General features: G+C 46.0%; 1 protein-coding gene across 1 annotated transcript in view; it reads right to left on the bottom strand.

The window, feature by feature from the left end:
* Positions 1–14,241, bottom strand: part of BMPER (BMP binding endothelial regulator) — a 290,926-nt gene that overhangs the window by 6,516 nt on the left and 270,169 nt on the right. Inside the window, exon 14 of the mRNA XM_004702768.2 lies at positions 7,912–8,042. Within this exon, the coding sequence (XP_004702825.1) occupies positions 7,912–8,042 (131 nt within the window). The remainder of the gene's footprint in view (positions 1–7,911; positions 8,043–14,241) is intronic.

The raw sequence follows: 14,241 nt of genomic DNA, 5'->3' as shown, positions 1-14,241 counted from the left end.
TCCTCCTGCTTTTTTTTTTTTTTAAACACAAACATATGGGAAACTACCCAGGTGTTTTGGGTAAGCATGTATTTATTCACAGAGAAGCATTTAAGCAACTACCAGTATCACACAAATGTTATAAGCTAGCTTTGTCAATAATGTGGTTCTATGTCTATAGGAACGCTATAGGGTAAGCAATGTTCTCCTACTGGGTGCTAAGGACAGGAAATGAAGGTCACAGTACAGGGCTATTTCCTACACGTTTATAGGTGGAATACAGTGCCGGAGGAATAGCTGGGTGGGTGTGCAATCAGGGCAGGCCTGCTGCACAGGAGAGGCTAGAATCACCAGGGTTTGTAGAGCAAAACAAGAGGGGACTACGCAGATGATCCAGAAAGAGCATCCTGTGTGCTACAGACAGACAGATATGAAGGGCTTCCAAAAGCTCACAGAAAAAGGAATTCGAAGGCAATGGAATTTTTCAACAACTTTTGGAAGCTCCCTCGTATGTCCTATGTAAGCCCCAGTGCCTCTTTCATTTGCAACCTAAATGTTCAGTGGGCCATTCATGTCGGGCATGGGCAGGTGGCAGACGAGCTGCAAAGATACAAACAAGACTGTGACACCTTTACAGAGTCAGGCAGCATCAGGTAGCGAGAACTGCTGATCAAGAATGATTGAATGGAAATTGGAAAGTCACTAATAATAAAGTCACTAACAAGATAGCAACTATTCAGAGGGCTTCGCGGATGCTATAAAAATGTCCTGATAGCTCTATTTCTATTTTCTGCGATGTTTCAATTCACATGATGAAGAAAGGGGCTAGGACGCTCGGCCTTGGATTTGCTTTCCAGATTCTCCCATGTCTACCTCTGTGACGTTTAGCAGATGTCTCACTCCTCTCAGACTCCACGTCCCATTCTCCTGATAGGGACGAAAGTAATGTTACCATGTAGGTTATTGTGGAGATTAAATAAGATAAAGCCCAACTGGCTGCCTTCGAGTGGATTCATGGTGATCCGCGTGTGTCACAGCAGAACTGGGCTCCTTTTTAAAGTAGATGGCCAGGCCGTTCTTTCCAGGTCCCTGTGGGTAGGTCCCTTCCGGCCAATAGTCAAGTATGGTAACTGTTTGCCTTACCCAGGGAGCCCCTGATGTAGGGGAGTATACCACTCTAATACAGACCTTCTCATTTTAAAAGGTGCCTAGAAAATAGGAAAGGTTAATATAAGTGTAATTGTGGCACTTTTCACACCTTTACTATGCCCGGGAACAAAAACAACACTTAGAGCTATATCGCTTAGGATATGGTATTGTAATTAGTCATTCACATGCTGAACTACTAGGTGGCCTGGAGTCACTGGGACTCCTGGCAACCCCCTGAGCGTCACCACAGAGTCGCGCTCCAGAGCATGTTGGAAGGCGGTGTGTTCTCAGAGGTAGCTGGCCAGGCCCTCCCCCAGGCCCTCCGAGGGGGCGGGCTCATCCCTCCTTTGCTTCTGCAGCTGTGCGTGCTAACCATTTCTATCGCTAGAGACGCTGCTCTCCCCTCTCGTCACACTCTGGGCTATCTCCTGCCATGATGATTAAGACGCAGACTCGCCTTGCAAATGCCACCTGTTCATCTAGAGTCACTTGCCTGGCTGACTTCTTATTATTTCAACTTTTAAGATCTTTCCTCAAGAAATGTTCTCTTCTCTGCCTTACGTAACCTTAAGAGCTAGCACGAGTCAAAGGCTCCAGAGCTACAAATGCATTAAGAGGGTTCTCATGGCCTTCAATGTTATAGATGAACCTGAAGTCAATCAACTGCGAACTGCTGCATATTTTTGCCCACTTATTTCTCCCCGTGCCAACGGTCAATCTGGAGCAGTCCACAGCGTGAGTGTGTGTGTGTACATCAGTATGTACATGTGACGGTGACTCTGTGTGTGTGTGTGTGTGTGTGTGTGAAAGTTCCCCTCTTTTCCGATTGCACACTGATGGATGGATACTCTACTCAGATGGCCCCACAGATTTCAAGCAGAAAATTGAACCTTTCAGGAACTGTATTCCTTTTCCATTAGGAAGTTAATTGGGGTCCTGAAAACACGGTCCCTGAAATCAGAATACTGGAGAGAGACATGCAGTCCTCAAGCACTATATACATGCTCTGAAATGGTGCTGAGCGCAGCTCTGAGCCAGGAAGAAGGCTCTGTCCAGTCTCCAGTCATCCTCAACACAGTGGCAGCCCCGTTAGTAAGATTAGTAAAACCTGCTGAGCCCCACAGTAAAACAAGATGGGAGTGGGGCTGTGGCTCTGTTCATTTGTTTTCATAGATTTTGGGGAAGGCGGACTCAAAATACAGAAAGGGAGCCAGGCATATTCGAAGTCCCTCAAAGCCACCTCTCTCCATCACCTTGTAAGCACTAGCCCATTAGGTCAGAGATTCGGCATTCAGCCTCCTTCAGCAGTCTTGCCTACATCTTAGTGTGTTTGCTTGTTTGTTGTTGTTTTAATCATACCAGTACTCCTCAGAGACAGGCAGTGCCAATAGACATTCTTGCTAGAGACAATGACTTCTGGTTTCAAGATTGGACTTGGGTTTTCAGAAGAGAGAACAAAGCCATCAGGAGTCAGAGGGAGACAGATGGGGCTTTGGGGTTTTCCCAAGGAAAAGCTAGTGGACTTGAAGCAGTTTGAGGAGGATTTGTTGTTTGTTGTTCTGCATCAGTCCCCAACTCCCAGCAGGCGATCCACCGCACAAGAGAACAAAATGCAGTTGGTCCTGTGCCCCAGTCCCATGATGGGCTGTCAGTCAGGCTGCGGTGATCCACAGGGTTTTCACTGACTGCATTTTGAAAATAGATCACCAGGACTTTCTTTCTATTCTGCCTTCGTTGGGAAGCTCTGCCAACATCTGTGGGACATCATAGCAGCACGTAAGCCTCTACTGATAGAGGAGTGGTGGTCGAACATGAAATACATTGGCCAGGCTTGAACCTTTGTGGTTATGAGTTGTGCTGCTATCTGGAAGTTCAGCAGTTCGAAAGTGCAAGCCACTCTTTTGGAGTAAGATGAGGCTTTCTACTTCCATAAAGAGTTACAGTCTCAGAAACACACTGGGGCAGTTCTACTCTGACCTATAGGGTCTCTAAGAGTTGGCATGAACTCAATACTAAGGAGAATTTGTTCGAATGAAAGGGAGCTTTGAAAGGAAGACTCATGAAAGGGAAACTCATGAGGAAGTTTGAACATGGCCAAAATACCCAACATCTTTCTCCCACAAAACCATGCATATCAACAACAAACTGACTCAGTGATTCCAACTCTGGCTGTGGGTTAGATTCACCTGGTATGATAGGTAGGTTTACTGTGCCAACCTGGGCAATAGGGACAAGTGGGATTAATCAGGTCACAATTTGATTGGAGGGAAAAGAGATAAATGGCTCAGCACGGCCCGCCCTTCTCTCTCACTCTTGTTCATTGGACGGGTGTGCAGCTGCTTTAACTTGTGAGTTGTTGTGGGACAGCCAACCTACGGATTGTGTTGCTAGAGCTTCAGGTTCCTTTGAGACCTGCTTCACCAAGCTGCTGGTGTGTACATTGCTTGAGCTTGAGGCTGGTGGATCCTGTCGTCTTGTATTGCTTGAGTTCAATATCCCATCAGGGCCTGCTTTGCTAAGCTCCTGAGCTGCTGACTGTTGGTGAGCTGCCCTGTATTTGCTGCCTGTGGGGGTACTCTGCCTGCCTTGTGTTAAGGAAGACTCAGCTGTCTGCTTCCTTGACCTAGGACCCGACAGCCCTCGTGAGTGGAAGGACTTCCAGTATATTAACTGTTCCATGGAAGTGATTTGAACTGAGCCCTCTGTACTGCTGTGTGGACTAATTAGCTGTTATATTCATTCGTGCTGTGTTGATCTATCCAAATGTCTAGCTATAGATATAGATATAAAATCACAAATGTCCTGGTTTTGTTTGTCTCGAGAACCCTGCCTAACACACCTGGGAATATTTGACACATTCACAAATCCAATCAAAACAGGCTATTTTGAGGGTTGGACCTAGTTGTAGATGTTATTTTTTTAGACATTGGTTAGTCATTGGGCAACTAGCTGCCAAATCAATGGTTTAAATCCACCAGCCACTACAGGAGAAAGCGGAGAGTGTCTGCGATAGTAAAGATTTGCTGTCTTGGAAACCCTATCCAAGTCCTAGAGGACAGGGTAGAACTGCCCTGCTGGTTTCACGTATGCATGTGAAAGCTGGACATTGAATTAAGAAGACAAAGGAGAATTGATACATTCAAACTGTGGCACTGGCAGAGAATATTAAGAGAACCATGGACTGCTAAAGAGCAGAGTGCTCCTTAGAGGCAAGGATGGTGTGACTTCATCGCATGTACTTTGGACATGTTGTCAGGAGACACCAGGCCCTGAAGAAGGCATCCCGCTTGGTAAAGTGGAGTAGCAGCGAACAAGAGGAAGACTCTCGAGGAGACGGATTGACACCGTGGCTGTATGAATGGATCAGGCACAGGAACAGCTGTGAGGAGTGCACAGGACTAGGCCGTGTTTGGTTCTGTTGTGTAAGGGTCGCTATGGATCGGGATGGGCTCGATGGTGCCTCACACCAACGTAAGAATTGACTTGCTAGCAGTGGTGGAAATTCACAAACCCTCTGCCGCTACCTGGAAAGATGGGGTTCTAACTCACCCCGTGTCTTCACGGGAGAAAAACCCGGTGATGTGCTTCCAGGAAGATGAGCGCAGAAATCCTTGAGGAGACATTTGTTCTCCACCCCATGGGGCCTCTCTGAATGGATCACAAATGCCCAGCACTCCTCCCTGCTCTAGGTCAGGGGTCCGCAAACTTTTGAGCTGGAAGAACCAAGCCTGCCCTCACAACAATTTAAACATTATTCGAGAGCCATGGATATATTTTTTCAGATCAAGGAAATCACCATTATCCGAATATATCCTTTACCATTTTTATAGATGAAATGATGATTTTCTTTTCATTTGCAGTTTTACTTCAGAGCCACGGGCATGTACTGAAAGAGCCCGTAGGGCTGCCGAGCCGCCGTTCGCCGACCTCTGCTCCAGGTGAGAACGATGTCCTTGTACACGGTGAGTGCACCTTCAAAACAGGGCTTCCTGACTCTGCTTCCAGCCAGATGGCTATGCCTATCCTCCATCTCTGGAGGCACTCTGTAGTTAACAGTGACTTCTGCTATCAGAACCAGGAGGATTTGTGCATTCTGATGCTGCTCCACGGGGGTCCGGAAGTGGTGAAGCTTTACTTTCTGCCTTGTCTTTACAGCTTTGTCTTTCTGCCTCAGAGTGGCTGGTGGGTTTGAACCACTGAGCTTGTCACCAGCAGCCCAATGCTCAACTCACAGTGCAACCAGGGCTCCTCAAAAGTAATCGAGCATGCTCCAAATCCCAGTCATTTTAATCCAGGCACCTTTTGTTCTGTATAGAAAAACTTCCCCATGAGGAAAACTGTCTGGAAGTTTCTGTACTCCACGCGGATTCCACCATTCCAGTCTCCAATCAAGGGCAGCAGCAGCCACTGTGGGTTGGACTTCAACTATGAATTATATCTTTTCCTAGATGCTGCACATACATCATCCCTCAGTCTTTATAACTGCACAGTAAACGCCATTGTAAAATTCCACAAATACACCTAGAATTGCCCTACTTTTTACCCTGTGCACTGCTATCCTATCCTATGCCAACATCATTTCCCCCCCTTTTTAACCTGGACCATTGCAATAATTCTCTGCCTGATTATTCAGTCCTGTTTCATTCTTGCCTCCCAAACTATTTTCAGATGTTTGAAAAACAATCTAACTGCCTTCGAGTCATGTCTGCCTCAAAAGGACCCTGCAGGAACTGGAGAAATACTTTAAAAGCAGAAAGAGGCTAGCTTGAAGCCCAACACTGGTTTGCCCTGCTCTTAGAACATAGCCAGGCGCCTTCCCACACTCTGGGGAGGCCGGGCAGCTCAGCCTCTGCTTCTCTTGGTCCCTCTACACGCCTCTTGGGCCCTCTTTCTCCTCAAGCCACGTTGGCTCCCCTCGGGCTAGTCGCTGTGGCTGTGGGCTGCTGCTCCCCTGCGCCCCTCTGCAGAGCAGGAGCAAGCCTCTGTGAGGTATACAGTTCTCACTGCTGCTAATTCTCAGCAGCAGATCACCAGGGTCTGCTTCCGAATCCATCGCATTCTGGAAGCTCCACCCAAACCTCTCCCAACCCATGGTAACTCATCGGGCTCCACTGACCGGCAGGTGGGGGCCTTGGCTGAGGGGTAGTGGCCACGACTCAAACCCGAGTCTCTCAAATAGAAGTGAACGTCTACCAGTGAATGGACGCTGCCTGCATCTGCTTCAAAGGACCCCTTTCCATCCTTCAGAGCTTGGCTGAGATAGCCTCTCCCTAGAGAAGTCTTCTCTCTGTACCTGGGACACTGTCCTCCAACCCACACATACTATATATGTACACACACACACACACACACACACACACACAGTATATACTATATATGCATATATACATAGATGTAACACACATACTACATGTGTATATATGCATATATAACACATACTATATATGTATACACACATATAACACATACTATAAATACATATATAACACACATACTATATATGCACATATAACATATACTACACACATATAACACATACTATATATACATATATATAACTCATACTACATATACATATATAACACACATTATATATATATGCTTTAATCTCTTTGCCGTTATTTCTTCCATGACACTTACATGGTAATTTTCAGGTACTTATTGTCCTTGATTTCTCTGGTTCTCCCACTGGGCTGCCAGCACCCAATGACTGGGGACTCACCTCTTTTATTTACCGAAATACCCAGAGCCTAGCATAAAGCCCTCGACCTTAGCTACTTTGAAATAAATGCATGTTACCTGAACAAAACCCCAAAACACACTGCCCTGGAGTCGTTGCTCATGCATTGCCACCCATCGGACGGGGTGGAACCGACCGTGTAGAAACTCTTTGCAGAGTAGAAAGCCCTGCCGTTCTCTCAAGGATCAGCTGGTGGTTTGTAACTGCTGACCTACGGGGTGAGCAGCCCAATGCATGACCACTATTCCACGCATGAACGAAAGGAGCCCACTGAACAGATATCAGATACCCTAATTCACTTGTCTGAGGTGAAAGAGCCGATCAAACACTCACTGCCATCAAGCCCAGTCAGACTCATAGTAGAATGTTAGCACTTCCCCTATGGGTTCTCAAGACTGTAACCCCCCTTTACAGGAGTAGACAGCCTCATCATTCTCTGGAAGAGCAGCTGATGGTTTTGAACTACTCACCTTTCAGTCCTACGCATAATCCACTATGTCCCCAAGACTCCTTGAAAAACTAAGAGCAACTATTACAGAGACCCATCTTTCAGAGAGAAGTACATTCTGACCCTCTCAAACATACATGTATATATATGAAGGGACTCCGAAAAGCTTGTGGAAAAATGGAATTAAAAGATCATGGGGTTTTTTCTACAAACTATTTGAAATCCCCCCTTTTATCCCAAAGGCCTTAAGTGACGGTAACTGTCTGGAATCTTCTGTGCTTCCTGCAGAACCTAAGCCACAGCTGTGAATGTCTATGTACTAAGTACAAGCAGATGGTAACTCGAGGTTGGGAGGATTTTGCAACAGTGGAAATCCTTAAATTGTTCAAATGTGCCTGTCATAAAGCATTTCTCTTCAGTGCTCTCTGCCCCAACAGTGGGGAAGTCCCTATGTTTTATCAAGTTGGAATTCAATGGGGTCACTGAAGGATCCCTGAGCCAATGGGAGACCCGATCATTCATGCCAGCACGTTGGCTCCATTGCCAGCCTCCCAGGACAGTGCTGCTCCCTGGACGGGCTGTGGGGCTTGCTCACCTGCACAGTTCTGCTGAGGCTCCCAGTGGGTTTTGATGCCCTCTCGCTGGCAGGCCCGGGTGTAGGCCAGGAAGGACTCACAGTAACAGTTTTTATGGACTGGACATTCACACATGTCTGTCACGCAGGACCTGTGGGAACCAATGGAGAGAAGTGAACATTTCAAAACGTTAGTGAGACCACCACACTGAGTAAGTGTGGCCTAAAGAAAGAGATGGGTGGGGAATTGACCGCTAATGGGTAAAGGTGTAGAGAGAGGTTGTTGCTTTAAGTCAGATGGTAAACACGGCACACCACTTCTGGATGAAGCCTAAATGCTGCATCTCTTGGAACAATGTGGCATTAGGCACCCTTCCTTCCAGAGCAGCCTTCTGCTAGAGAGCTCTCAGCAATGACGCATGGGTTCTAGAATCACTGCTCTCCATCATGTAGAGTCTGGCTGTTGAGCACAGGAAAGATGGTTACAGCAACGGAGGAACTAAAGTTTTAATGACATTTCATTTTTACTAACTATATATAAACAGCTACTGGAGGGGCAGGGCCCCCATGTTGTCAATAGGGCTGCTTATCAGCATAGCAGGGTCGACTGTAACGTAACACAAGTGGTGAACTACTGATGAACACACAAGATCCCATTGCTTTCTGAAGACCACACTTGGGAGTCACTCTGGTCAGATCTGGAATTCTAGATGCTTCAGAATGTGAAGAGCCAAATTCCAAATAGAGCAAACATTTCGAGCCACGAATTAGACGGGAAAGATCAAGAAGACTGACTCAGCGTCTCTGCAGTCCACGTGTGACTACGGACATGGTTGACTACGCGCAACAACATGTGTCCAGACCTGCCCGTGTCTAAGGCTTCTCGACGGCCTTCCGTTGGTATCCAGTACTGCCGCTGACAGAGTGCTTTCACGAGCAGTCCACTGTGGAATGGTAAACCCGGTATAACACGACCCCAGCTATCTAAATGAGAAGCAAGGATGTTACTTTGAGGACTAGAGTGTGCCTGACCCACGTCAGGTTATTTTCCATCGCCTCATAAGCATGTGAAAGTCAGACAGTGAGAAAGGAAGAAGGAAGAAGAATTGGTGCATTTGAATTGTGGTGCTGGAGAAGAACATTGGAAGTACCATGGACTGCTAAAAGGGCAAACCAAGTTATCTTGGGAGGAATGTGGTAGTTATATAATCTGGTGTCAACTGGTAGGGGTGGAATCTAGCCTGTCAATCAGGTTGCAGCTTAATGACCTCATTTGGAGGTGCCCTGGAGATAAACAGCTCACTGGAGGCCAGATACAGACACACTCTCTGCTTCGTCTTCCTGCTGACAAGACACATGGAGATCCACTAGAGCACTGGAGCTGGACGAGCCATGTGGAGACTCCTGCCAGCGCTAAGATGCTTCCACTGCCACTGGATCCATAAGACTTTCCACCTACTAGCCTGTGATCTTCCTGCACTCAGCATCATTGCATGTGTTGTGTGAGTCTGAAGAGGAATTTACCGACTGGTATTGGACATATGGGTAATATTGGACTTGAACGGGACCTGGTTGGGATGTTTTCTGAATATACAATTGCTCTTTATGTAAAGCTCTTTCTTACACACATATGAGTGTCTCTGGATTTGTTTCTCTAGACATCCCACACTAACACAAGGAGTAAAGCCAGAGTGTTCTTTAGAGACAAGAATGGCAAAGATTCTTCTTACATGATTTGGACTTTCTTTCAGGCAAGATGAGTTTTTGGTGAAGGACATCATGCTTGATAAAGTACAGGGGCAGGAACAACAAGGAAGGTCCTTAAGGAGACGATTGACACAGTGGCTGCAACAATGAGCTCAAGGATTGGAACCATTGTGAGGATGGCGCAGGACTTGGGCAGTGTACTGTTCTGTCATGGACAGGGTCGCTATGGGTTGGACCTCCCTAACAACACCAGCACCACTTAAATGAAGGGGCCATTTTACAAGTTGGCAGACTGGTTATAGTAAGTCCCACTGTTGTGGTGGTGGTTGTTATCTATTGTTGAGTTGGCCCCTGACTCACGGTGACACCAAGCACTGTGGAGCAAAGTGATGCCCTATACTGTCTATTCTCTAAGATCAGTTGCAAATCAAATCATTGTGACCCATCAGGTTCCCAAAGGCAGATTTTCAGAAGTGTGCTCCCAGGCCTTCCTTACTCAGAAGGCTCTGCTGAAACCTGTTGAGCACTATAGCCACACACAACCCCCCAGATGGGTGGTGGCTTTGTATGAGGAGAATTGGCAGGAATCAAACCCGGGTCCTGTGCGTGGAAGGGGAGCAATCTATCACTGAACTACCAAGGTTCTCAAACTCACACTACACATGGCTAAAGAAAGAACTGAATTCCATTCCCCAACTCTAAGGCCAATGCTTTTCCACCAGACCACATCACTGTCCTGCTCATTGTCCACTAAGTCCACTGTCTAATTACTTTGAGTCCATATTGACTTGAACTATTTTAAAGGCTTGAGAGGTGTGTCTTGTAACAAAAGTAAAAGTTGTTTTTAACTTTTTTTTCACTCTCAAGCGGATGCTATTTAAGCAAACCAGGAAAGATATGTCTTTGTACAAGATCAGTAAATGGCCCTCATTTTCGTCCTACTCTTACTGAGCGAACCCCTCTCTGTACAGAATCTAATTCAAGGACGGATCAGGAAAAAATGTCCAAGATGACAAACAATGCCTCTTGAAATGTAATCAGGGCATGGCCATGCAATGTTCTTATGCCATCATTTTCTCTTGCTGTGGGATATGCCGTACCCTGAGGGCAGGGAGCTGTGGGTAGATGCTGGCACAGTGCCTGCCCTGAGTGAGCATTAAACAGCAGAAACCATACTGAATGACCAATAGACTGGAGTGTGCAGGCGAAGTGATCGTAGTCTAACACTCAAGGGGACAGGTAGCCTCTGGAAAACAGAAACCAACAGGAACATAAGAATAACAGCTCTGAAATGTAAGGGGCCTCTCCCATTTCCTCAACTGAGATATTATTAGATGCCTGATACTTAAGGCCCAATAACCAGGAGAGAAAAGCTGATTTCTCTCTACTCTGTAATCAGCAAGGCGGGATCTCTTAATACCTTCTTCCACTTATAGAAATGCTGGGAAATCACGTTCACTCGGGCGCTAGATACTCAGTGTCATGATCCTACTTTGGAAGAGACTCTGGACGTCCAGAGAACCCAAGTAAATGAAGCCTGTCCTTGAAATGGCCTCCAAACTGTCTTGGTACACCTCTAGCGCAGCATTCCCTTTGTCCTTTCAATTTCCATTTCAGGCTAACCCACACCTGCCACATGTGCGCACAGACTGCACGGTAGCCTGCTTGGCTGCCCCTGGCTCTCACCTCTTAGGCCATTCCTGCTTCTCCCACACCCACAAGAGCCTTGGTCCTCATTCTTCCTAGGTTTCCAAGGCCCTGGACCATGGGTCCTCTTTCCTGTCCTCAAAGCCCCCATGGATGTGCCATGAAGGGCAAGGCATTTTAGGGGGCTGATAAAATGACTGTATTCAAATAGAAAAACACTCACTCTGTGTAATCAGAGACAGAGCCTCTGATTTGAGAGGCCATGTACAAGTGGTGCAGACCACAAAGAACCATATTTCACGTCAGGGTAAAGATATGGCTAGTGAAAGATTTCTTTCTTTCTCCTTTCTTTCTACCGATAACTCAATGAGGCGCATTACACAATTTAAAATAAAGTATGGACAGTGAGGTTTAAGTCCACCGAGAGGTGACTTGGAAAAAAGATCTGGTGCTCAACTGCTGGGAAATCAGTCACCTGCAACCCTCTGGAGGGCTGACAGAAACCCAGGCGCAGTTCATGGTGGTGGCTGAACAGCAGGGTATACATACGAGGGAGCTTCAAAAAGTTATTGGGGAAATAGAACTAGCAACTAAGAGAATTTGTCCACCACATTATGGAAGCCCCCTCAAAAATTTAATGCCTCTGAGCTGTACACGTAAAGCTGCCTGTGCATTTACCCCAAAGAAAGTGTATTTACCAATGAGAACACCCGAGGGAGCACAGTTGGCCCTTGTTGTGCTTGTTGGTTGGTTTGAATCTGAGTGAGGGAGACTGTTGCAAGAAAAGAGCATCAACAGGTACTTAACGGTCATTGGTTACAAGTAGTCTAGCCCACCAATAGAGCCCTCTGCTAGCACCAACACAGCCAACCGCATACCGACTTCTCAAAACGGAGGACGACTTCCGCCTATAATATCACTTAACACTCACGGGAACAACAACACTTCAGGGAAATACAGTTCTGAAAGCTAGCCCTCACCTCAAAGTATTTTGCATATCACCAATTCCTTGAGAGATGGGTTTTAACACAAGGGTAAGAGTATCAGACGCGAGTCTTCACTACTGGGTCAGTGAGTTTTGATCAAAATAGTGCCTAGCGTTTGTGAGAGCATAGAGCAGTAGTGATCCCTATACTGTGCAGTCAGAAAGATAATGGTGAGCTGACCTTCGATGGGGCCATCTGCGGAGTGCATTGCTGTGCTAAGCATTTTGCAAGAAGTGTCTCTTACTGCCCACAGCAATAGAAGGCAAGTCTTACTGGTTCTCCACATCATGGAGAGGGAGGCTGACGTTGAGGGGAGCTGATGAGTTTGTCCAGGATCACATAAATGGAGACAGATTCACAGCGGCCCACCCAAGACTGCAACCCAGTTCATTCACACTGCAAACCCCACACATTTTAGTAACGGTAGTACCTGATCTTTCTGGAGCGCACTTTGGGAATAAACTTACAGATAATCTTAAGAATGGTTCCCAGCTCCCAGACAGGTTATTTTACATCTAAGGAAATAATAATGCATGTGGACAAAGACTTCAAACACAGGATTGTCAAATGTAAAGAAAATGTCTGTGCATTCAAATAGCAAGCTTTTCAACACACACTGAAAAATGTCCCCCACAAATGTAAATAATCTAAATTTTGTTAAAATTTAAAGATCACTTTATCGGAGCTCTTACAATTCTTATGGCTTTCTGAGACCATACATCTTTGTAGGAGCAGACAGCTGCCTCGTCTTTCTCTCTCAGAACAACTAGTGTGTTTCTCTTAACAGCTCACTGCTTGACCCACTGTGCCACTAGGGCTCTGTTCATAATTGCCGACAGAAGGGGCCTACTTAAATTCATGAAGGTGATCTATACAATGAAAAGGAGCCCACATTATATGTTTGGCTGCTAACCACACGGTCAGCAGTTCAAAACCACCTGCTGCTGCAAAGGAGACTGATGAAGCCTTGGATGTCCATCAAAGTTGACAGTCTCTGAAACCCACAGAGGCGGTTCTACTATGTTCTATAGGGTTGCTATGAGTCATTGACTCAATGGAAATGAGTTTGGGAAATACTCTAGAGTCATTACAAGGAGCCCTGCTGGTTGAGTGTGCTAAACGTTGAACTGCCAGCCAAAAAATCAGCTGTTCATACCCACCAGCCTTCCCGTGGGGAAAAAGATGAATGTGGAAAGATGTACAGTGTCAGAAACTGAAAGGGGAAGTTCTGCCTTTCCCTACAGGGTTGCTAAGAACTGGACATCAGTCAACGGCAGTGTTTGCTGTTGTTGTTTTTGTTTTAATAACCACTACAGTGACATTTGGAAATATAAATTTGTGAGAAAATGTTCAGGATGGATTAGGTAGAAAAACAAAACAGAACAAAATACCCAAGTTAACACAACTGTGCTTGGATAGTATGTGATGATCCAAAGAAAACAGTAACTGAACACAGTTATGTTCAAACGTCCCTCATGGGCAATTCTCATCTGTGTTTTCTACAATGCACATTTATCACTTTTCTAAAAAGTGATTTAAAAAAAAACCTTTAAACCCACCAAAAAACACAACACAGGGCACATAAATCCTAAAGGAAGAATGGAGGAAGCATAGGAACACAATAAAGGAAAAGGCTGGGGGATAATTAGGGCATCTGTTTGTCAGTCTTAGCTATGAAATCTTTCTCCCGATAAAATTTTTCCATCTGCGTTTGGAGGTGTCCTGGCAGGGACTTTTTGTGATTGACTCTGTCATCCTCCCACGACACCTCATTGGTGTGCTGATCCCATGACTTCGACCTCGAGGAGGCTAGAACAGATCATGCAGCTACCATGCATGCCTGTGCTGCTTCCAGAAGAAGTTATTAGGAGAAGAATCAAGGCAAGCTCAAATGCACTTCCCAATGCATAGAGGAGCCGCCCAGTGCAATTCAAATGGACTGCCAGTGTCTATAACACGGCCTACCTCCCTACGAGTAGAAGCTAATTTTTTTTTTAACATTTTATTAGGG

Source organism: Echinops telfairi, unplaced genomic scaffold (assembly GCF_000313985.2).
Source record: "Echinops telfairi isolate 266 unplaced genomic scaffold, ASM31398v2 ScPeMD7_23;HRSCAF=83, whole genome shotgun sequence".
NCBI classification, from domain to species: domain Eukaryota; kingdom Metazoa; phylum Chordata; class Mammalia; order Afrosoricida; family Tenrecidae; genus Echinops; species Echinops telfairi.
This window is presented reverse-complemented; position numbering and strand designations above follow the sequence as displayed.